Below are 23,292 nucleotides of genomic sequence, written 5' to 3'. Positions count from 1 at the left end.
CCGTGCTGCTGCACGAAAAAGCAACCTGGAAGGTGTGATAGGGACAACTGGCTGCAGTCTCCCTGCCTTGGCTGATTAATTAACTCTTCAGATTAATTTCCTTCCTGATTACTGCTTGATTAATTCCTCCTAACTCTGCGAGACCTCCTCACCACTTAATCCTCTTTATAAGCCCTCAGAGTGCAATGCTTGAAGTAAACATCAAGCAGGAAAAAAAAAGCAAACACTCTGAAATGCAAACACAACAGTGCTGCCAGCAGGACCCCTCCCTGTGCCAGGAGCTGCCCCTGTGGGCTGCCCCAAGGCTCCCTGCCCCAAGGGCTCCTCCACACTCCCCTCTCCTCCCAGCCCCACTTTCCTCATCGCTTCTCCAGCGTGTCTGTAGCAAATTGCACAATTTCACTTGTTGAGCCTGATAATTAGTGACAATATCCCGGTAATTTGCAAAGGGGGCAGGAGGAGGGAGCTGTGCTCAGCTGTGTTCAGCAGCAGGAGAGGAGGATTTTTTCCCCTCATCTCTTCATTAAAAGGAGCATCTGAACTCATGAAGCAGCTTTTGATGTAAGCTAGAGAACAAGATACCGTGCTGGCCATCAGGGTTTGTGCTGTATCACAGCCAGGCCTGTGGCAGAGAGAGGCTGGGAGCCACCAGCTCAGAGTAGAGGGGTGAGGGATTAGTGGGGACACCAAATTGTGGAATTTTGGTGGTGCAGGGGGAGGCAATGGGATCAGAGAGAGAAGAGTGAGCAGTCTGAGCCTTGGCTTGAGTCTGAACAATCCACATGCAGAAGGCAGCAATCCTGATCATGCTGAGGATTTTTAATTTCTTTTTTTGTTGTTGTTGTTGTTCTATTCCTGGGCATCTACTCCCAAATGCCTCTAGATCCTTCAGTAAAATATAAGTAAATACGTAACTTATGATGAAGAAAGAAATGCAGCCAAATGAATCCCCAAACATGAACAAAAGCTTTTCCTCATCTCCCCTACAGTCAATAACCCAACGTTTACCCCTGGGAAACAAAATGCCTGAAGAGCAACAGCACTTTCTTGGACATTGTTTTTGTGGAATGTTTTGTGGTTGAAAACAAAGCTGCAGTATGCACCAGCTAAGTTCTAGTGAATTTGTTCTTGTGACCTCAGCTGCAATGGACACAGGAAGCAAGTTTTGCACCCAAGAGCCAAGCTTGCTTTTTGTTTCATGGCTGTACAGCATGTGTCATCCATAAACGTGACCTAAACTAATGAATTTGGCTGAGTTTGAACCAGCAAGTGCAGAAAAATAAAGATGGTGTGTGTGGATAGAGGGGCAGGGAATGATTTATTTCTGTGCTGATGGAAAACAAAAACAGATCCTGGAGGTTTTTGGGGCCGAGGCTGTTCCTAGTCTGCAGCCTTTGCTGCCTCTTGCTACCCTGGGCACCCATGTGTATTGCCACAGTCATGATGTTTGAATCTGTCTTTAGATCTGTCTGAACCAAGGGATTCTGATGAAGGAGACTGCACACAGAGAATCTGTTCTCATATCAGAGCTGCTTTAAGCACAGCCCTCCGAGATTATTTCAGTGCACCCGATAATCTTTGGCCATGAAGTCACTGGGGCCTGAGATTGTTTTACTCTATGTCACTGCCTCTAAAAAACACTCACGTTGGCTGTGTGAGCTGTGCTCTGGGTGGCATATGACAAATTACAGCTGTGCTCTGCTGCTTTAGCTTGCACAAGTCTGCAGCCCAGCCTGGGGTTCCCTTTGGCACAGTGTCCCAGTTCCTGAATTGCAGGAACAAGTTAAGGGGCTGTTTTGACTGTTTCTGAGTTTGTGGGATGATATGGATGGGATGATATCCTGCTGGGATGGGGTGAGGAAGGGATGGAGTTGTCCTGAGAGCCTGCATTCTAGGGAGTCAGCAGCATGGGAGCTGTGCATGGCTGAGATTTCTGGCCTGGGAAGTCTCATGTTTGAGTAAATGCAGCTGCTGGTGGATTAGGAGGCTTGAATTGGCCTGAATTCATCCCTGCCAGTCCCTCTTGTCATCCATTTGGAGTTGAAGCAAGTGGGAACCCACAGCCCCCACAAAGCTCCCCGTTTTCCAGGTACTGCAGGTGCTATTGTGGCCTCAACAGTGATTGTCCTTGTGTGTAAGGTCTGCAGAAATCTCCTTTTGGGTGTCAATAGGCAGAGTCCTGCATTTTGTATGCTTGTCACATTGTTCATTGTAAAAAAATTCCCTTTATTTGCCTTTTAATACTACTATTAAGGCTTTACTGCCGGCTGATCTTCAATTCCTACAAGGGATGGGGGAGAGTAAATTGGAATCTTTGATCTCATTTGCTCTACTTTCTCTGTCCTTGTATCGTCTTTAGGGCTCTATTTCCTTGGCCACAAAAAAAGTCAATATGAAAGTAAGAGGGAAGAGGAAAAAAAACCCCAGAATTTATTTTTGTAGTGGTGAAGGGATTGTGCATCCCAGCAGCAGTGAAAGCTTTGAACCCTGTCTGTAGATCAGAGGTGTTCCCAGATGCGTGAGGACGAGGGGCTGTTTTCTCAGGAGGGCAGCTAATGGTGGGGAGTTCCCCAGCAGTTTGTCTGGGCTAAGAGTGCCATCTGGATCAGGGGAAACTAACTTCTGAGAAGGGGGAAAAGGGGAAGAAATGACTATTCTTACTCTATGCTGAAAATCTAGCCAGAGGCAGCTGGAATAAGACTTGGTGGAGCAGTGCTGGCACACTTTTTTGGTTTCCTACGCAGCTTGGAAACAGCAGCAAGAGAGAGCTGAAAGGCAGACTTGTAAGGAAGGTGGCAAGTCTGGGAGAGAAGGGAAAGAACAGACCAAAAAGGGTGGATGAATTTCTGGTTCATGCAGAGCATCCAGATATGCACATAAATGATGGTTGAACAATGGAACCGTAGTTTTCAAAGATGTTGCTGCCAGAATCCGCAGAAAAGGTCCTTCAGTGCCGAAGGAAATTTCTCATTTTTTAAGGTGACCAGAGGGCAAATGCACAATTCTTTTGGTACCACGTTGTGTCAGAGCCTCCCTCTGCACATCCCCCTCCCTCCATCCCTCACCCTCAGGTGACTTCACCTCTGTAGAGATGACTTTGCACATGAGGGATGTGGAGGGATTGGATCCTAATCAGATCATTACTGCAGCTGTGAAGGAATATAATTTCCCATCCACAAGCCATCACATCTTTCAGCATCTTCTTTATTTATTTCTAAATAATGTATATATGTTCCCCCCACCCATGTGATTAAAAAGAAAATCACTCTGTGTAAAAGGCAAGAAGAGAAATAAGTCAAGTTTAGACAGTGTGGAAAATGCTCTTTTCTCCAGAACCAAACTCTTGCAAAGACCCCAGATGATTTGAAATTTAGTTCTGAGGTAGATACAAGCAGTCTTTACTGCCAGCTAAATGATATTCCATTACATCCAGAATCCAAATACTGGATTTGTCTAGCACAGTGGGCTTCTGTGGCCAAAAGGGAACAGAAAGGATATGAAGAAGTGCATATATTGAAAAAAAAAAAAACAAACAACAAAACCCGAATGAATCAAACCCCAACACCAGTGCTGCTGTAGCAGCATGGCTTAGGACACAGGCAATACCTTTGGGTGATGCATGTTTAGCCTAAGCTCTATCACCTGTTTTCAGCCAGTGTTCTGCACTGCTCCAGGTGTTGGTGACATTTGAGAGGAACTCAAGAAAAGATGGTGGTTTATGAGCAGAAGGTACAACAGGAACCTCGAGCACCTGTAGAGCTCCTTGAGCTGTAGTAGAGAGCAAAGCCTTTGGTGGGTACCTTGGCCTCCTGTTCCTCTTCTCTGTTAGATCATTGCTCCCATGCACAGCTGACTTCTGCTTAAGTCTGCACTGGTAGAGACACTGGCACTGGAGAGTCTCAGCCCCCAGATACCAGCTTTTTGTGTGGTGTGGAGTGAGGTGATTGGTTTTGCTCTTTCATGCCTCTGACTTGCAGGTAATCCCGTGTGGTTTCATAAACTGTCCTGGAAAGCATTTGAGCTACAGTGTTGTACTAATTACATAGACAGGAGCTAAATGCTGCATGTATGGCTGAGAAACATTATATGGTGTCAGCTGCAATCTGGATGAAACAGCTGAAATATGACACGTGCAGCCTTTTGGCACACTGTGGGGTGCTGCTATCACCCAGTTTTGGGGAAGGATTCCGACTTCCCACGCAGACTCAGGGAACAAAGTTTTCATGAGATGTTGGAGAAACTCTGGAGCAGCCAACACTTGAGAGAACTTTTTTTAAAAACTTCTCAGGTGGCAAGGAGCTCCAAAATATTTGCTAGTATGCAACTAAGCAGGAACAGGAGGACAACAATTGAACCCTCTGCAATGGAAGTTGTTGATGCAGACTGATTGCAGGGACTTGCTCTTAACAGCATCCAGCTTCTGGGGCTGCAACTGTAGTTTTTATGCATAAGCCTTGCTCTGCTGGCAGTAATTTTTCAGGCTGTGGCTCCATCCTGGGTTGTCAAAACACAGGATCTTCTCGGTGAAAGCCTTTGTGCACTGAGCTGCACTCATGTGTGTACCCTCAGGTAACTTGGAAGGGCATTGTCCTGCTAATGGAAATACTGTCTTCTGTGTTTTGAGGCATCTGCTAGACAAGGTTATGGCTTTGTTTGTGTGTTTTCAAAGGACAAGAGGAAGAGGCTGGAGTGGGAACATCCTGCTGGGTGGCTTGAGAGTGCTCTGCCTGCATAGAGCTGTCTCAGCAACATCACCATTCCCCACTTGAAATGCTAAATTATTCTTCTCCTCTGTTGTGCGATTGTTTTATGTGCTTTTCTCAGCAAAATCAATCAAGAATTGATAATTTATAAGCTCCTATTTGCATTTTTTTTCACTCTTCAAGGGGAAAAAGAGAAGGATAAAGCAGAAGGTATTGTCACAAGTAGAGGAGTGGGGGATGCAGAGCTGAGCACCTCCTCCCCTGTCTGTGGGTTGGGAGTATGATCATTGCTTATGCTGGTGAGGAGGTTGATCTTTGCAGCTGACTCCTTAAAGATCTGCCCTTGCTGCCCACTGGAGAAATGGTGATATAAGAGGTGATGATAGGAGGTGTGAGCTTGCCTGTAGGGAAAAACAGGGCCTCAGCCTTGAGAGGTGCCAGGCATGGTCATCCCCAGCAAAGTTACCTGAGTGTGAGTGAGAACAGAGCATTGCCAGGTTTGTGCATTCCTGTGTGTGCAGAGTGCTGTGGAAAGAGAGAGATTGGAGTAGGCAGGTAGAAGGAGAAAGCTGGGTTATCTGCCATCCCAGCTTACACTGAAAAAGAAATACCCTGTGGCAGCATATTCCACACTTCTGAGCCTGAACCCTGCCTGCTGTCACAAACATCCTCACGCACACAGGGATGAGTTCTCCTGCCTGCCCACCTTCCCACAGCCACTGCCCATCTCCATCCCTATCCCACCCCACCACCACCACCCCCCTGAACTGCAGTCAGGACACGGGAGGAGGGAGCCATGTCCCCTGGGAACTGCCCTACTTTGGGAATTTTGTGGCAAAAAGCAGCTCTATTGTCTTAAAATAGAGATAAATATTATAGCTTTGCAGAAAGAGACATAGAAGTGAGAGACTGCTTAGATAAATAAAAGGATACATAGATACTGTAAATAACTGTAGGCAGATGGATTCACAACCAGTCCATAGACATGGGTGTTATCAGGATGTTCCTGCAGAGCAGGACACACGTCAGTTATATGGTCCAGATCCTGCTCTGAACTCTTTGTCCCCTTCACTGGTGCTCCTGCCAGAGGAGTGATTTGCATGGCGAGCTGTTGCTTTTTCTTGTGAAAGCTTGATTGCTAGTCTCCATACTCTGCAGCTTTCCAAACATTGCATCTTCAAGCTGGAGAGCAGCCTTGGAGGAAAGAGCTTAATAAAATCATGAAAATCAGTTTATGAAAACAGCCCAACTCAGACCTGCCTCTGGTTGAGCTCCTGTGGTTCCTGTTCCAGCAGGACAAAGGGAGCTGAGCTGTGGGTGAACCAGCTCCAGTGGCTGTTTGTGCCCCTTCAGTGCTCAGGCATCCATGGATGCCATGGCATCTGTTGTGCTGCCCCCTCTGCCTAGTGGGGTTTCAGATGACCTAGAAACACAAAGGAAAACCTCAGAGTGAACTGTTGACACCCTTCCTTTGTAGGGTGTTAAGAATTCTTTTCAAATATTCTATATTTGTCCTGAGTGTTTCAAACCATGATTTGGAGAATTTGTCTAGGAAGGTCTGGAGAATTGGCTGGCTCCCAGCATTTTCCCATCAGATACTCCTGCCTCAGTTTTCAGCTCTTATCCTTCTACTCATGACCTGAAGCAAAAGCTCTGTAGTTGCTTAAATAGAGAAGTGAGATTCTTGCAGTTTCCTAGAAAGGCTTGAGTGTTCAGCTTGTCTTTAGAAGTGGCAAAGGTTGGTGTGTGTGATGCATCTTCAGTGCAGTTCTGTCTTTGCCTTTCTGCCAGAATGACCCTTTATCTGTCCCGGATTTCTGGTATAACCAACACTGGTCTATCCCACTTGACTCAGTCTCTTGGAAATAGGTGTCAGTAGATGGGTCAATATCTCATACAGTTCAAAATATAGCCTGTGGTAGGTTGAGTGATTCTGAAAGCTTCTCTTAACCTGTGGGTTATACCTCTGGTTGCAATTTAGACAGTCATATAGTTCAGCATATGAATTTGTTATGTCCCAGTCTCTTCCTGTGTGATAAACTTTCCATTCTCAGCCACTGATGTCCATCTTGAAGGAAAGCCATCAGGGTTTTGTTACCATTTTACCAACCACCTGCTTCTTAGCAGGGAGGGCTAAGACTTGACCACACTGCTGAGAAAAGGCTCCACTCCCACCTTCAAAGTTCTGAGTAAAGGATGAAAAATACTCCTGGTTCTGTCTTTCCAAGCCTTCCTCTGATAGGCTACTGGCAAAGATGTGTTGGTTCATCACACTACCAGAGACTGTACTGAGAGCTCTGTTAAATATAGCAGAGCTGTGCTACACCCCCGTGTGCTGGACGTTCAGTCTGTTCCTCGCCGCGTGCCGAACGAGGAAAGCGGGGAAGCAGCTCGCTCGTGCCTGTGCTTGGCAGAAGATGCTTGCTATCTTTGTAGTCCTTGTGAGAAGTACGTTGGGGCTGGACAGCCTGCGTGAACCCCCTGGTGAGGATTCCTCTCAGCCATGGGAGAAAAGGCTGGGTTCATTCATTTGGGAATTACCAGGAGTTGTTTTTTCTCTGTAATGCCCCCAGATAGCCAACAGGCAGCGGAAATCCCTCTGCATCCACTTCTTGGTTTATGCTGGTTCTTTGGCCATTCACGTTAGAAAATGTGCTTTTGAAGAACTGTGTGTTTCCAGCAAAATATCCTGGGGGTTTTCTGGTCCCATCTTGCCATGACTTTTGTGGTTATACTTCCCACCCTTCTCCAAGCTCTCATTGTGCCTCAGCTGTGGGTGAAACGAGCAGCTCCCTGCACCGCTGCTAATGGGGCTGCAGATTGATGGCTCCTGGTTGCAGAAGCACTTGTCACGGGCTTGACAAGCTGCTCAAGGTTGCCTGATGTTGCAGGGTGGAGGTGGAAGGAGGGAGCTGCCGAGCTCTGTGCTCGTGCTTTATGGCCCTCCTGGTGGGACTGGTAGGCAGCCTGGCATAGCAACCGCTCAGGGCATTTGCTAAAGTGATTTATGAATTTGTAAATTTTCTGAGGCCCTGAAGCAAAAGTGTCTTTAATTAAATTTTGATTCTCTTCCCTCTTTCTCCCTCCCCTGCCTTTTCCCTCCTTATTTTTGTCCCTGCCTGTGGTTTGTTTACTGAGACCCAGCAAAGCTTTTGGAGAACAGGTAGGAGTCTGTGAGCACAGCCAGGAGGAGCAGAGGATGGCAAAGCAAACAAGCAGATGGCGGATATGGTAAAGCAGCCCCCGGCCGCTCTGCCAGGCTCAGAGAGGGCTCTGCAATGCAGTTCAAGGGTCCCACAGTAAGAGCTTCCTGCATCCCTCTGCTCCAGACTCAGATTTGGCAAGGTGATGATGGCCAAGCTGTGTTCCTGTGCTCTCATTTGCCATGTGCTCAAATCCTGGCATTGTTTAGGGCTACCTGGAGAGTCAAGGTGCTGGGGAAAAGACGGCCTTATGCTGCTCTGCATTGCCATGCTGCCTGTGACCTGCACGTGCAGCCACCCATCTGAGTGGTGGCCCCACTAGGGGGGTGTACACAAACCAAAGGAAAGGAGGCAGCTTTCCAACATTATTACTTTGTTTTTCTTTGAAAGAAACTTCTAGAAGAATAAAATGAGAAATTTGCCTTGCCTTTGTAGTCAAGGGACTAGAGGCAGCTCCCCCAGGAGACGCTGCCTTGGCGTTGCCTAGGACTTCCCCATCACCAGTCTTATTTTGTGATCCCTCCCCAGCCACTGACTCAGTGGCAGTGTCCTTACCCAGCCAAGCGATGTCAGTCCTGTGAATAGATTTCTATCAACCCACTCATCTCTAAAGAGCTGCAGTTAAAAGGCTCTGGAGACATAATTGTGTCTGCGTAACAGCAGCGATGATTTCCTTGAGAGGTAGGATGAAAAGTGGCTCCATTCCACTACTTCTGCAGAGACTTGATAGCTGCTTCTAGAAAGGGACTTGGTTGTGGTCCAGCAGCCCCCACCACCACAGCTTTTCCTGCCTTGTGCTGCCTTCCAGCTGCCTGCTTGAGCTGTCTGCACACACGAGCCACGGTCTGTGGAGTGTTACCAGCCCCGTGGGTGCCTCCAAGCAGGTGAATTTGGGAGTGGGTTTGACAGGGTCTGCTGCAGGATGCTCTGGGCAGCCTGAAGTGGGCTTTGTACAAGGGGCACTTGGCCTGATGCTCAGCAGACATGTGTTACCCTCAACTAGAAAGCCACCAGCCTTGTGCAAGATCACATTTCTGTTCTCCCCCTGCTCATTACCACACTGTGGGTGGGGATGCTGTTTATCCCACTTCTTTTCTGCTCCCTTGGTGGCGCAGATGGAGAAGTCACTCGACCTCCACATGTCTTCAGGTCTGGCTTCCCAGAGTGGATGTGTTATTGTGAAACTTGTCGTGAGCTACAAAGCTGTGCAGCAAGGGATGTGTTTTGGGGGCACGGAGTGTGGAGCAGGGGAACAGAGCTTAGTCACCGAGGTAAATGCCAAACACCCCATCTTTCTCTGCCCTCGTGGCTCACAGGCCAATGTGAGGCAGCTCCCCTCCCACCTGCCTTGAGGATTTTGATGAAATAGCTTGGGAGAAGGATGTGAAATATGTATAAGGAGACAGGAATTTGGCTGGTGGTGCTTCTTATGCACTCATGCTTTAAAAGCTGGTGACTGAGGCTGCAAGAATCAGCAAAATCAGAAAGATTTGAATCTGGAGATCCTTCCTTAATGTCACTTAATATTGCCAGGCCTTTGCTTGTGCCAACCATGCCATGATGGTATCGCTATTGTGATACTCAATCTCTTGCATCCACTCAAGAGTCCTTTTAAAATTTTCCCCTTCTTCATGCCTCTCTCTTGGCAAAAGGAAGATGTTTGTTTTGATTGCCCTACCTCCAGGGCTGGCACCACATTCAGGTGCTGCTTGTCTCACATGGGGCTTCATGTGACTTGTCCCCATTCTCCAACCACCCACTGCAGCATGTCCATGTGGTTGACTCCCACCCTTTGTTTCTTTTCCCAAGCTGCTCTGTTTCACTGGTGTCTTCCAGACAGGGGCCACTGTCCTGGTTATCTCCTTATCTCCTGATGCTGTAGAGGACAGAAGTTGATCTGGAATGACTCCTCCTGGGGAAACTAGGAGGTGAGACATGCTCTGCCCCAACCTCCACACTCACTCTGGGCACTAGCTGCTTTTTTATCAACCAGAATCAGTGAATGCTGCATTTCTACTTGTTTTATTTGATGATTTAGATTCCTGATGCAGAAAAATGGGTCTTGAAAAGCATTAGTGTTGGGCTGATGTGGGGCAAGAGGCCAAGAGTTTCTGGCTGGACACTGAGGGAGTGAGAAGGCACTGGGAGATACAGGGCGAGCTCCTTGCAAGGTCTGTGGAACAAGTCCCACCCCAGGACTGCCAGCACAGCGTTGAGGTGACAGGTGATGCATTTATGAGCATCTGTATTGAAATGCATGCTGTGTTCCTCGCTGGCCTCCAACAGGAGCCACATCCGTGCCTGGAGCTCACTGGCGAGGGAGGGAGTGTGCTGTGCTCTTTAGAAAAGGAAATATCTCCAGACCTTGGAGGAATTAATTGTTTTGTATGCTGGACCCTTGCCTTCTGACAGATCTATCTGAATTACAGATTAACTGTCAGTGTGGGGACAGAGGAAGCCATTTCAATGAATCGCTCTCTAATTTATTAGAGGGGTTGTTTGGGCTGGTGGATCGACAATGCGGCAAGTTCTCTGAGTGGGGAGCTGTTTTATATCCTTCTCCACATCTCCCAACCTTTTATACCTTGCTTGTTTTATCTCCCTGTTCAGAATCTCTCTCAAAACTAATGAGGGTCCCAGCAAGGCCACTGGAAACCCCCAAACTGAGACACTCTATACATGAGCTGTCAGCCCCCAGAAAGCTGTGATTTCAGAGCCTTTCTCCAGGGGCTACTTCTGTGACTTTTAAACAAAACCATCACCTTGATGGCCAAGGGCTATAAATTTTGGGGAAAGGCACAACATCCTGGAAAACACCAGTGCATTGATGCAGCAGTTGGTATTAGTTGAGCCAAAAAGTATCGGTTCCTTTCCCATCAGTTCTGCCTGGAGAATGTCAAGGGCTTCTCTCTGCTCTTTAAGTCTACAAAGGTTTTTGTAAAAACCTCCAAAACTCATTTCTTGTTGATTCTGGGCCTTGTAGCAAAGCTTAACACACCCAACACTGTTATTGATGCAAGCTTCATGGGCTAGGGAGCACCAGGGCTACCCAAACCCCAGCCTTGCTTCCTCTCCCAGTTGCTCAGCATGAAGGAAAAAGGATTTGTTTATTTGTTCATGGATATTTCTGATATGGACTTCATATTCCAGAAGAGTCTCATAATATTACGGGAGCAGATTCGGGATTTAAACCATTATACAAGTTAAATACGTTTTGATTCTGTAAGCAACACACTATTTATCTTGGGATAGAATAAATCTGAGAGACTGATATCACTGCTGGAGATCATCTCAAGGAGGGCTGTGGGGGGGGGGAAAGATGCATGTACTTTTTGAGAAGCGTAAGTTTCAAATTTTCATTGCTCTCATGCATGAACTGAGGCAAACTATGAGTGCAAGGATTTTTATTATTTTTTGACCATGTAAGGATTTATCTTTTGGCCTGAAAGCAAACATCACAAGTCTGATTTAAAATTTGGGTCTACAAATTCACACCCTGAGTAAATGCAGCCGCCTGCTTGCTGGCAGGGACTGGACACATGAGGTGTCTGCTGGAAATGAACCCATTGGCATCTGCAGCTTTGATGGCTGTTCGATGTTTTCATAAAAATTCCATTTCAAAACAAAAAGGTCAAAAGTTGACCAAGAAAGCTACAGCTGAAGACTATTTTTGTTTGAAAAATTACAAGCACTGTTAATTACTGCATGAGAACCAGATGGTACTGACCAGTTTAGTTTCATGGTCCAAGAAGGATCTTGAAAGAAAACCAAGAAGAAAAACACACAGCAAAGACAAAACATATGTTGTGCCAGGTACTTTACATTTTGATCGCTCCTTCCATTTGAAACCTCTGAGCAATGCAGAGTAAGGCACTTTTTTGTTTAATGGCTTTTTTATTTTATTTTTTTTAGCTTGACAGAATATTAAACCAAAATAAGGAGGTCTCAAAACTAATGTCTTTTTATGGCTGCAAAATCCCCCAGTGTCTTGAGAGTCTCATAAACTGGATATTTGGAGAGGGAATGTGCAGCTCCCTGGGTTTGGAAGGACTCTGGTTACCACTGGAGAAAATAAACCTTCTTGGTGCAGGGGCAGCTGGGCTCCAGGGAGAAGGCACTGGTGTCAGCACGAGGTGATGTGGCTGCAAGATAGCCTTGTCAGGCTAATTGATCTGGAGCCTTTGCCTTTCCTGCCAGGGCTGCCTGTCTCCTTACCCATAATCCCCACCTCTTTGATGGCCCGTCAGGAGTATGGGACTTGGCCCAGTTTTACATTTATCCAATAACATTATGAAATTGATAGTGACACTTCCATTGGCACCAATTTCAGTGAGAGATTGGAGCCAGAGGACAAGAGGTTTGCTCTCATGGCGGCTAAGCTTTCCAAGTGGATCAAGATGACCCAAGACTGATCTTGCTGTGGCCAAGGCATGGGAAGGGAAGGGGTGGGAGGGGGTGGAGGCAGCTGGTGGACTCACAGCTAATGAGAAACATGCCTAATGCTTGTCCTCAGCCTGCAGTGGTCCTGGCTGGTGGGAAGCATATTCTGCTGCCCTGGCTTGTGCTGCAGAGCTGCTGCTGGCAGGGCTTTTGCTCCATGGATGGTGTTTATTAAGCAGCATTGGGCATCAGTCTCTGCAAAGGTCAGGAAAAGCCTCAGGCAGGAGGGTGGTGGTGGTCCCAGCTGTTGACTTTCAGGCCTTCAGTGCTTCTCGCTGTTTTAAGCATTTCCTGGCACAGGGTCAGGCTCCTGCAGCATCACGCTCTTGGCTCAGGTCAGTGATCCAGCACCAGGCTGGACATGCTGCTGGTGGAGCTGCCAGTGGCCCCCCTGCCAAATATCACTGGGGGCCCTCTTGTGCTAAGGGAGCTTCACACTGAGTGGGTTAAATAACACATCCCAAAGCTTTCACACAATGCTGGCCACAGTGTTGAGGGTGATGCAGTCGTCACAGCCTTAATGCACACTGTGTGCATGTTTTTTGCCATCTGAATTGCAGAATAGATGGAAGTGTAGCTTATTCCCATTCCTGGAAGTGTTGAAGGCCAGGATAAATGGACCCCTAGCAACCTGGTCCAGTGGAAGGTATCCCTGCCTGTGGTGGGAGGTCAGAAGTAGAATAATCTTTACGATCCCTTCCATCACAAACCATTCTGTGATTCTGTGATTAAACCACTTCTTCTTTCCTCTCTATCTGGCACCTATTCAGTCAAGGTCTGGTTTGAGGTGGGGCATCACTTTGGTTCTGAGCTGCAGTTTGCTGAAGATGACTCCTTGACTCATCAGGCAGCACTTTCCTCATTCTCACAGTGTATTTGCATTTTCACCCAAGCAAAGGCCTGGGGGAAGTATTTATCAGTTTGTCACAGTCCCCCTCTTTGGTGGCTGGAGGCCAGGAGAGAGAATAAAAACCTTAGGCTGATGATAAATTGGAAATGCAGAAAGAAAATGTGTCTGCTCGATGCTGAGCAGGCAGCCCTGCTCCAGGCTTGGGTCTTTGTGTGGTGTCACTCTGGATGCTCACGAGGAGGTGAAATGCCACCAGGGCCACGTGTGGTAAATCCAGCCATGGGGTCCTGCAGCTGTGGGGAAAGCAGATACTGCTGCTGCCTTTCTCCTGTTCCTGTGTCAGAGGATCTGGGCATGCCTGGCTGCCATCAGTGTCCAGTGAGCAGCCATCCATCGCGGTGGGGTGTGAGCGGGTGGTGCTGACGTGACCCAGGGCTCAGCAGGGGCCAGTGAGCGCTGCTCTCACACAGCCACGGCACATTTCTCTGGGAGATCTCTTGACACCTCCCACACAGAGCAGGGGGAGACCTGTGTTTCTGTGTTTTGGACCTGCATCTCCTGAAGCTTGTCACAGGAGGGGCAGGAGCGAGGTAAGTGGCTGCACGTGCATGGCTTGAGGGGCACGGAGGTGCTGGAGCCTCCTGTGGAGAAGCTGTAGGAAATGCTGCAGTATATAAAGCGTGTCTCACCAACAGAAGAGATTAGAAAGCTGATATGATGTTATTCCGATTGATTTTGCTGTTGTATTTATACCTGGAGGTAAAGAGCAGACATACTGGAAATCAATTGGCCCCATGCTCTTCCCAATCTCTCTGCAGCGCCGTTCGAATGAAATGCTTATATCATTTTTACGGTGTGTCTGTGATAGGGATGAGTGAGCCAAGAGATTAATAGATGTTGGTGAGGCCGTTGCCCAGCCACTGCCTGGCTCCTGCCTTGTAAAGCCTGTGCTGCTCTGGAGTTCAAGGTGCCCCTGAGGTGACAGCTTGGTGACTTTGCTTGGGAAAGAAAAAAAATAGAAGCAAATCTAGTCAAGATGAACAAAGCAGGGAGAAAGGTGAATGGCAATAAGCCCGTGATTTGGGGCAGGCAGGATATTGCTCAGTTCTGGAGCTGAGGGGACTGGATGGAGATTTGGAGGTAGGAAGTGAGGTTTTGTCTTCAAATGGAGTTGATCCCATACAAAGGGATGGAAATGATGGCCTTGTGCATTGAAAATAAGGCAACAGAGATCTGTTTTGATGTATTGTAGTGAATTCAGTACCCAACAGCCACCCATCCTGCCTCACCAGCCCTTCCTGGACCTCAGCTTTGGGGCTGGGGCAGAAGGGCTGCAGCAGGGCCATGCAGGGATGTTGGCCACACACAGATGCTGCATTCCTGGTGTCCTTGCTCACTCCTTCTGCCTTATCCAGGTGTGAGTGTCTCTGCTGCTGCTGCCTCTGCCATGCCAAGATGCCATCACAGGAGGTTTTTCTGCAAAAATGGATGTTTGGTTTACAGCTGGCTCCTCCTTACAACCTTCAGGGGACATGCATGCCCAGCAGTGGAAAAAACAGCTTGTTACCAGCAAATGGGAGAAGATAGGTGGGAGGAATGGTGAAAGGTGACTGGGTATGGTCTGAATGCCAGCACCAGCGTTGCCAGACTAAACACTATCTCCCTCCCTGTAGTGACAATTGAATAAAACAGATTTTTCTTTTTCTCCTGTTGCCTGCACTCTTTGCTAGTTTCACCTGATCTCAGCAGTGAAAGCCTATTTCTCTTGGCAAATGAACCTACTTCTCAGTACCCATATGTTACAGCATGGGAGTAGGCATTGGTTTATCAGTCCCTCAGGCATCAGCAAATCCTTCCATTGCAGGTTCTAAAATATTTTTCTGGTTATCCTGTGGCCTGTTGGCAGTTGCTTTGCTGGTCAGACATTTCTGATTTGAAGATGTTTGGTAGCACTGGGCTGGAGTTGAAGCCTAGGTGTAAAAATTCCTGCTTTGCCTGCCTGCAAGTGCTGGCTGTCTTTGCTGTTATGCATGGCTCTGGCTTGTCAGATCCCACCCTTTTTAATTATCAGATTGTATTACCATTTTTACTGTAAGCATTTTCTGTTTCTTGCTCTGCTGGATTTATGCATTTGTGCCATCATATGCATTGACTTTATATTTTATATGATTTGATCTTAATGTTTCCATTCCTGAGTGCGAGTGCTTATAGGATTGGTGTCTAAGCTCAATAAATAAACTTGAGCAGGAGTGGGTAAGGGAAGGACATGGGAGGAGTGAGGGAGGTTTAGACATCCTCTACACCAGATGGAGTGATGCACCAAAGAGGACTGCCAGGATGGCTGGAGGCTGGAAAGGCTGAAGGGGGGGATGTACAGGGCTGCTGCAGCCCCTCTGCCCTGATGCACCCCCTCTTGCAGCAAGAGCTGCCTTCTCTTTGCTGCAATCACCTGAAAAAATCAGAGAGAGAAGGAAATGTCAGTATGTAAAGATGGAAAGGGGCTTCTGTAAATGGCAGTGTTTTGGCAGCATTGCATCAGGAAAGAAAGTGCTTTAAGGATTGCCTATGTAGGGATCGCCCACTGAGAACAGATCTGACAGCATTTTTATTTGATAATGCATCTGCAGTGTGTAAGGGGCTGGAAGGTGCAAGTGGGGGAAGAGACACATGTCCAGTCCAAGCTGTGGTGAGTGCAGAGATCCCAGGCCTGTCCCTTCCTTTTACCCTAAAGTTCAGAGGGATCTTCATCTCCTCGAGATCATCAGGATCTCAAACCCATCATGTTGCTGAGGACAAGGGAAAAGGGACTGCTGTTTGTTCCTGCCTTTTTTACTGGACAGGCTGGAAGCTGAGGATTTGGAGTATGTCCCTTAAAGAGTTCAGATTTATGTTCTTGATGTCTTCATCTGCCTGCAAAGCTCAAGGATTTGATTGTTCATATTTGCTGTTTCCCCAAAAGCTGATGGAAGAGTCTGTGTGCCCCTGGCTATGGCAGAGAAGGGATTTGCCCCCTTGGAAGCTCCTCAGGGTGTTCAAGCAGGGGTGTGCTGTTCCACCCAGCCTCTGCAGCAATGCCCTCCAGTCCAATCACGTGATGCAGGGATAGCTTGGGGTGAATTTGGGACATGGACGTGGAATTGAGCTGTATGGGATGTGGGAAATGCTGCTTGGACACGGTTGAGGAGATGGCGACAAAGGCAGCGCCGAGTGCTGGAATTAGGAGGGAGGTCTGAATAAAGCCCATTGTTTTATACAAGTGAGGGGTCTGCTGTGGCTCAGGGAAAGAGGTGCCACATGATAGACCACCCTGTGGTTGGGATTGGTGACTCTGGGGATGAGAAGTGGCTCCTTCCCCATGTAGGAGGGCAGAGAACAAGCTGGAGTCTGTGGCAGACTGGCTCCAAATGGGCCCCGCGTAGGCACCAAGTGCTGCCTTGGCCCCGTGCCCATATCTGTCAATAAAAATTAAGGAATTGATTTTCTTTTGTTTGCCTGAAAGGACGAGGCTCTCTTTATGAGACAGTAAATGCAATCTTGCTCTGAGCATGGCTGGATTTTTAATTGTATTTATTGTGCTTTCGCTTATTCTTTTATGAGTTTCAGTTCCCCTCATTGCTGGTGCAGAGATCAGCCCTGGGGTGTGGGTTGATTTCAGCTCCAACAAAAGGTTGGTAATTTTTTTAAGTTTCTTTTTAAACTTGTTTGTTTTCCTGATAAGCTGAAGTTTGAGGTTATTTTTACCCTTGTTTATGTGCTTGTGTATAGCTCTGAGTTGTAAAGTTAGACTGAGAGATGTAGCCTTGGAATTATCTACTTGCCAGTCGGTGATATGACCTTTTGAAGAACAGAATTTAGGACTATGATTGGGGAAATATGGAAGTGCCAACAGGGGTTTGGAGTCAGAGGAGGAAGGGATTTTATATGCTATATATTGGAATTTAATGAGGTCTGCTTCAGCGCTTGCTATACAATGCCTGGTGACCCACTTTACTTCGAGAGCTTTTTTTTTTTCTAGTTATGGGTCATATACAGTTCCTAATTAAGTAGGTTAATTATATGGCTCCTTTATATTACAAAGGAAAGTGGAGATGGCACAATTAGCTCTTGCAGTGATCATTTTTGATCAAAAAATGGTGTTCTGCGTGACAGCTCCCAGAGGTGTGAGTGGGGAGAGGGCACTGCCCTGTGGCCCTGAGCACATCCATCACTCTTCTCTGCCTCAGCATACTCAGTGTCTGTCCTGAACACTTGGCCTGGGATGTGCAGGGAGTTGCCTTTTCTGGAACCATGCTGGAGACCATGGCCCCATCCTGACCCAGTGCTGCACCCACAGTGCCTCTGATGCTGCCCAGACCTGCAGCACTGGAGAGGTCCCTCCTTGGAATTTCTCTGGAATCATCAGAAAGGGAAGATGCTAAGGGCTCTGGATCCAGGTAAAAAATGCTGCAGCCTGTGAGGGCTCTGAGTGCATCACTCCCTGTAGTTAAACTGTCCTTGAAAGAAGTTTCTTTAACCTTTCCTTTCCCAGCCTGGCAGTGGCTGAGCCCCCACAGCATCCCTGGGTTATCTGTTCCAGTGCTCAACCAGCCGTACCGTGAAGCATCAGGGATAACATTCAAACTCTAATCTCCCTCAGTGCAATTTAAACCTATTATTTCTTGTTTTATCCCCAGTGGACGTGGAGAACAGCTATTATACTTCTCTTTGCTGCAACCTTTTACATATTTGAAGGCTGTTATCACATGTCCCTTCAGTCTTCTCCTCTGAACACAAAGCATAATTCTTTCAGTTTTCCCTTAGAGGTCAGGTTTTCTTCACCTTCAGTTGCTTCTGTTGCTTTGCAGAGGTTACTGTGATGCCAAGCTGGAGGTTTTGTTGTTTCTTCACTTGTTTGCCTTGGGGCATTTATTCTGTTACAGGTATGTGAGAAGTGACCATTATCTTCTCTAATCTATGGTTATTTATACAGTACCCTATATTCCTGAGCCTGTTTTATCATAAAGTATAGCTCTTAGCCTTGATAAATAATTTCCCGCTATGATATGATCTTGCAAACAGGGGTCCCTAAGCTATTTATTACTATTATTATTTGCTTTATTTTTCATGAATAACAAGCTGTCTGTATAGCACTGTGAATGAACCAGGAAATTCACAGAAATGGACTGAAAGCTATATCTTGTTCACAGAGCTTTCAGGTAAACAGGGAGGTGAAGATAAACACCAAGCCAAGCTCTAGTGTAGCCAGAGGGAACAGTGCTGAACAGAAAATGAGAGATTTTCTGAAAAGCAGAGTTTTGGGGGGAATCTGAAGGAGTGTTTAGAGAGATGATAATATCAGGACAGATGCAAAGTGAGAAGAACATTGCTGGGATGGATGGATGGATGGATGGATGGATGGATGGATGGATGGATGGATGGATGGATGGATGGATGGATGGATGGATGGATGGATGGATGGATGGATGGATGGAGTGTAGCCTGACTAGGAGGCTGGAGTAGAACAGAAGGTAGAGATGAGGCTGGGGATGGTGGTGTTTGAGTGAGGTATCCTTGGGAAAGAGGAGTTGGCTGTAGAGGAGATGTGGGAGGAAAGAGAGCACAGAATTTCTGCTTGCAATTGCGTTTCCAAAAGTAACATTTCCAAGCTGCCTCACTGCTCTTTGCTGAGCATCAGATGAATTTGGTCCTGATTTCCAGGTCGTTGTGGCTGACTCTCCCTCTGGCCTTGTGAAGGGGCATGTTGGCCGTGGCTGCAGTGCTGGGCTGGAGCAGTGGCTGCTGCTTCACTCAGGGGTAACCCTGGGCAGCCCTAACACCTCTCCAGCCTTTTCTCACAGGGACAGGGAGTGATGGAGAGCCTCCATCTCTGCTGCTGGTATTGCTTCCTTGTCAGGAAACCTGCATGGGGTTAGCGTGGAGAAGAGGTCAGCTCCGTCCTTGCAGGCAGTGTGGATGCTGCTGGTGAGAGCCTGCTTGGAAGGAAGGAGAGCCAGGGGAGAACATTTCAGAGTACAGCTGTAACAGGTTCAGTGCTCAGATTTGACGTGGACTTCTTAAAGTTTTAACAAATAGATTCTTTTTATTGTTCATATCCACAGTACGTTTGTCGATAACACAGGCTAAATTATCCACAGAAACAACTACTGCATCACTGTTCTGAAAAGCTCTGAAATATTTTATATAATGTTTTAAAATCACAGGATGGTACATTAGGAATTACTCCAAGCTACCCTTTGTCTATTATTATACATTTTTACTGTACAAAACTGTCTTCTTTTCTATCTCTGCACATTTCCTTGTCAAACTGAACGTAAACCTAAATCTCTAAAATCTGCACTCTCTTTTTCTTTTCTGCTTATTTTTTTTTCTTTTAACCTTACCTGGAAAATGCACTGGTGAAACCAGTGAGAATTCTTCCAAATAAAGCCATTCATCAGCATTATACATCAGAAAACGGAACCTGTTTGCCTACTTAAAAGCAAAAACAATATATGCTATTGCCAAGATAGATTTAAAAATTTGAAGTCTAGGTAGCTGCTTTATTTCCAGGAATTGTTAATGGCAGAGTATATTTTGAGTCAGGGCGATAGTCACACCTATAAAAGTGACTGGTGGCTGTTTGATATCCACGATGTTTTTAAAGTTTGTCTTGGGCTTGCACAGTGAGTCCAGCACTCCTCTGAATCTCAGAGTGACAACAGAGGGGCTGTGGGCTTAGAGGGAACTGGATCTCAGAGTGACCAGCCAGAAGAGATGGGAATGAGGGAATTAATGTGATAAAGCAGCATGAATGTGGCTGTAGGAATTAATGTTGTCCAGATTTATTCTCCCCCACCACACCCCAAACCCCCCACAACCTAATAGGAGAAACTTGGAGAAGTCCTCCACTGAAAATTGCCTTTAATCAAATTATATCCTTTGGAGGATATTGGGAGGAATTATATGTTCTAGGCCATGTCAGATCAGTGCCTGCAATCACCAGAAATGTTTTGGAAAGCTGGAAGGCTAATTCAGTAAATCTGTTGTAAGTGTTCCTTAGGACTCTTGAGAATGTGATTTATTTTAGTTTTTTTCAAGACCTGGAGGTAAAGTTGGAGGTAGTAAACTGTCCCTGGCTTACTGCAAGGGTAGAATATACTTTACATGTTGTGCTCTCCCTGTGCTGCTTCTGTCTTTGTAGTTCTTGAGGTTTCCCGTTTTGGCAGAAATGTCAGGGGGTTGAGATGGAGAATCAGAGTTCAGCTCTGAGGCTTTTGAGGGTTGGTAGGTCTTGTAAATGGATAAGCTTGGTGACATTGACCCAATGGGTGGGTCAATGGATGGACCAAGCTGGATGACTTAGAGGCTGAATCCATTCACAGGTCATAGTGTTCCTTGGGGAATGGGAGTGCAGCTGTGGGTCAGCTGACATGTGGTTACCTCTTGCCTCAAAGATCTTGGATATGTTGGGGGCATGAAACTAAGATAACACATGAAAAAAGTCCTCCCAAGAAGTAAACCACAGAACAAAACAACCCTGTGGAGTGTAAAGAAGGTCAAATGCTGGGTCTGTTTATTGTCAGGGAAATGGCCACGAGAACATTGCTAAGAGATGCTTGCTATGGTTATTTCCACAAGTACCCAGCCTCCTGGATTGTCCCCTGCTCTTTTAGATGTAGCCACGTCCTTTTAACCTGCCTGTGCTAGAGGCACACTGTCGTGATCTGTGTTCCCTGAAAATGAGGAGATGCTGAGCAAGCAAGAACAGCAAGGGTCAAATGCTGGCAGGGCTTTGTGAGTCCCTGAGAAGCTCGTCCTCAGCAGGGTCTGTGTCAGCCTGGTGTTTGTACCGTGGCTGGTTACGTCCTCTTAGCTCCTTGTCACAAAGGTGTGGTTTCTGCTCTCAGAACAGGGGGCAATGAAAACTTCCTTCACACAGAAATACAGAATGCTTTGGGTTGGAAGGGACCTTTGGGATCAGCTTGTCCAACCCTCCTGCCATGGACAGGGACACCTTCCATGAGACCAGTCTGTTCAAAGCCTCTTCCACTATCATTCACCAGAGAGGCCTTTCACATCCCCTTGCCTGATGAGGTGCCATCCTTTGGAACAACATCTTGTTCTCCCTAAGGAAAGCAGTAAGCCTTCAATACCTTCTCCCACTGCAAGACAGACCTTTATGGTCTTCACTCAGATTATTTACACCAGTCTATACCAGTTGATATTTTTATGATTTTATTTTTTTTTGACCTGCACCTTGAAAGGCAGAGCTCTCCCCTTCCCACCACAGCTGGGCCTGCCAGCAGTGGGGGGTGTGGCTGGAGCAATGTGCACAGCATGCAAAACTGAGCTGTCCTGGTTTGCCTGCAATGAATCGACATTGCGAAGGAAGAAAAGTCATTCACACCAAAACTGCCCATTTGCTTTTTGAGTTTGGAGAAATACAATGCGTCTAGTCCCAACAGAGGCACCTTACATCAAGAGCTGAATTTTGCCTTTGCACCTCAAGAGCTGGAAAGTCACGCGGGCCCGGGGAGTAACGTTAAAAAAGCCAGAACCTGCCAGAAGGAATTCACAGTAAAGGGAGAGAGTTTTTTTCCTTGTGACTAAAACACCTGTCATAGCTGCCAAGACTCTGCTAATTACACAATAACCTTATTATATCCCACTTGGAAGAACAAACAATACTTGAAGCTCTGGAAATGAGCAGCCTTTAGACTAGATTAATGCAGGCAGAATGGCTGCATGGAGCCGGTGTTTGCCTCGTCCTCTCCAGCTCTGGAGAGTAAAATGGCTTGAAGACTCCCTTCTTTGTTGCCAGTGCTACATAATAAAGTAATTGTGCAATTAGAAGCAGATTACTGATGGGAGACGAACATTTTTTAGGCAATGTAGGTAAAAGGCTGGCTTCTCTGAATAAGTTCAAAGCCTAAGTGCAGCATCTCTGCTCCTTTTTACTTGAGTTTCTGGTAGTCCCTGGTAACATCCAGACATGAGAAAAGGAGAGGCCCTTGTTGAGTGTGGATTTTCTTCCCATGTTAAAATATTAAAAAGGGCTCATGGAAGATTTCACTGCGGTCCCTACCTTGTCCAACACCAATGCAGCAAGAATGGCTGCAACAGGTATTAGAAGGCCTAAAACCAAATTAAAACATAAGGGATGGAAACTTTCCATTGCTCCCATCTTGCATGCCCCACTACTTTGCTTCATTTTCTTGCCTGTCTGATGGTGCTGTGAACTTTTGGGGGTCGGAAGGGTAAGGGGAAGATGCTGCCATGTGTGGTGGTGGTGAGAATGAGCCTGAGCTGAGCAGGATCTGCTCCAGTACTGGTCTCTATAGACATCAGCCTGACTGCAGGGCTCAGTGAGGTGAAGCTGCAGGAGGGCAAAAAGATGGGCAACACACTGGGCAACAGACATATCACAGATACGAATTTGAGGTGAAATAACTCTTTGGGGGTGATGTTTCTCCAGTCTAAGCCTGCTTATGATTTCTGTCCAGCTTGTGATGCCAGAGTATGCAGGCACCACAGCAACTGCTCTCTCATGACAGCCGTAGGAGAGGATTTTTTGCATGACTCACCTCTGATGTGGTGCCACCTGTGCTTAACCCCTCAGGATTGTTAGTCTGGTACCTCAAAGCCAGGAAGGAAAACCTGAGGTGTCTTCCCTACCCTGTGACCTGCCCAGGGGATGGGACAATGGGCAGGAATGCTCAGACAGGCTGGCGGTGATCCACCGCCAACCCACAGCAGGCCACGAGCGCGTCACCAACATGCCTGACCTGTCCCCCTGGCGTCCCTGACGGATCTGTGTGGTGTTTGCAGGCCCCGTGGCGGTGATCAGCGGCGAGGAGGATTCGGCCAGCCCTCTGCACCACATCAACCACGGCATCACGACGCCGTCGTCGCTGGACGCCGGCCCGGACACGGTGGTGATCGGCATGACGCGCATCCCCGTCATCGAGAACCCGCAGTACTTCCGGCAAGGCCACAACTGCCACAAGCCAGACACGTGTGAGTGCCCGGCCACGGCCAGGCCCGGGGTGGGCTGGGGGGACGGGGGAAGGAGGAGGGCCAGGAGGAAGAGGTTAAGAGGATGAGGAAGAAGAGAAGG

The 23,292-nt window shown here is 47.2% G+C and overlaps 1 protein-coding gene across 3 annotated transcripts in view; it reads left to right on the top strand.

Annotated features, from left to right (window-relative positions):
- Positions 1–23,292, top strand: part of NTRK3 (neurotrophic receptor tyrosine kinase 3) — a 216,788-nt gene that overhangs the window by 90,465 nt on the left and 103,031 nt on the right. For all 3 annotated transcript variants that reach the window (XM_063412342.1, XM_063412344.1, XM_063412343.1), the window contains exon 12: positions 23,004–23,192. In XM_063412342.1, the coding sequence (XP_063268412.1) occupies positions 23,004–23,192 (189 nt within the window). The remainder of the gene's footprint in view (positions 1–23,003; positions 23,193–23,292) is intronic.

This window comes from Prinia subflava, chromosome 15 (assembly GCF_021018805.1).
Source record: "Prinia subflava isolate CZ2003 ecotype Zambia chromosome 15, Cam_Psub_1.2, whole genome shotgun sequence".
In the NCBI taxonomy this organism is placed as follows: Eukaryota; Metazoa; Chordata; class Aves; order Passeriformes; family Cisticolidae; genus Prinia; species Prinia subflava.
The sequence above is the reverse complement of the archived record's forward strand: the minus strand, read 5'-3'. Positions and strand labels throughout refer to the sequence as shown.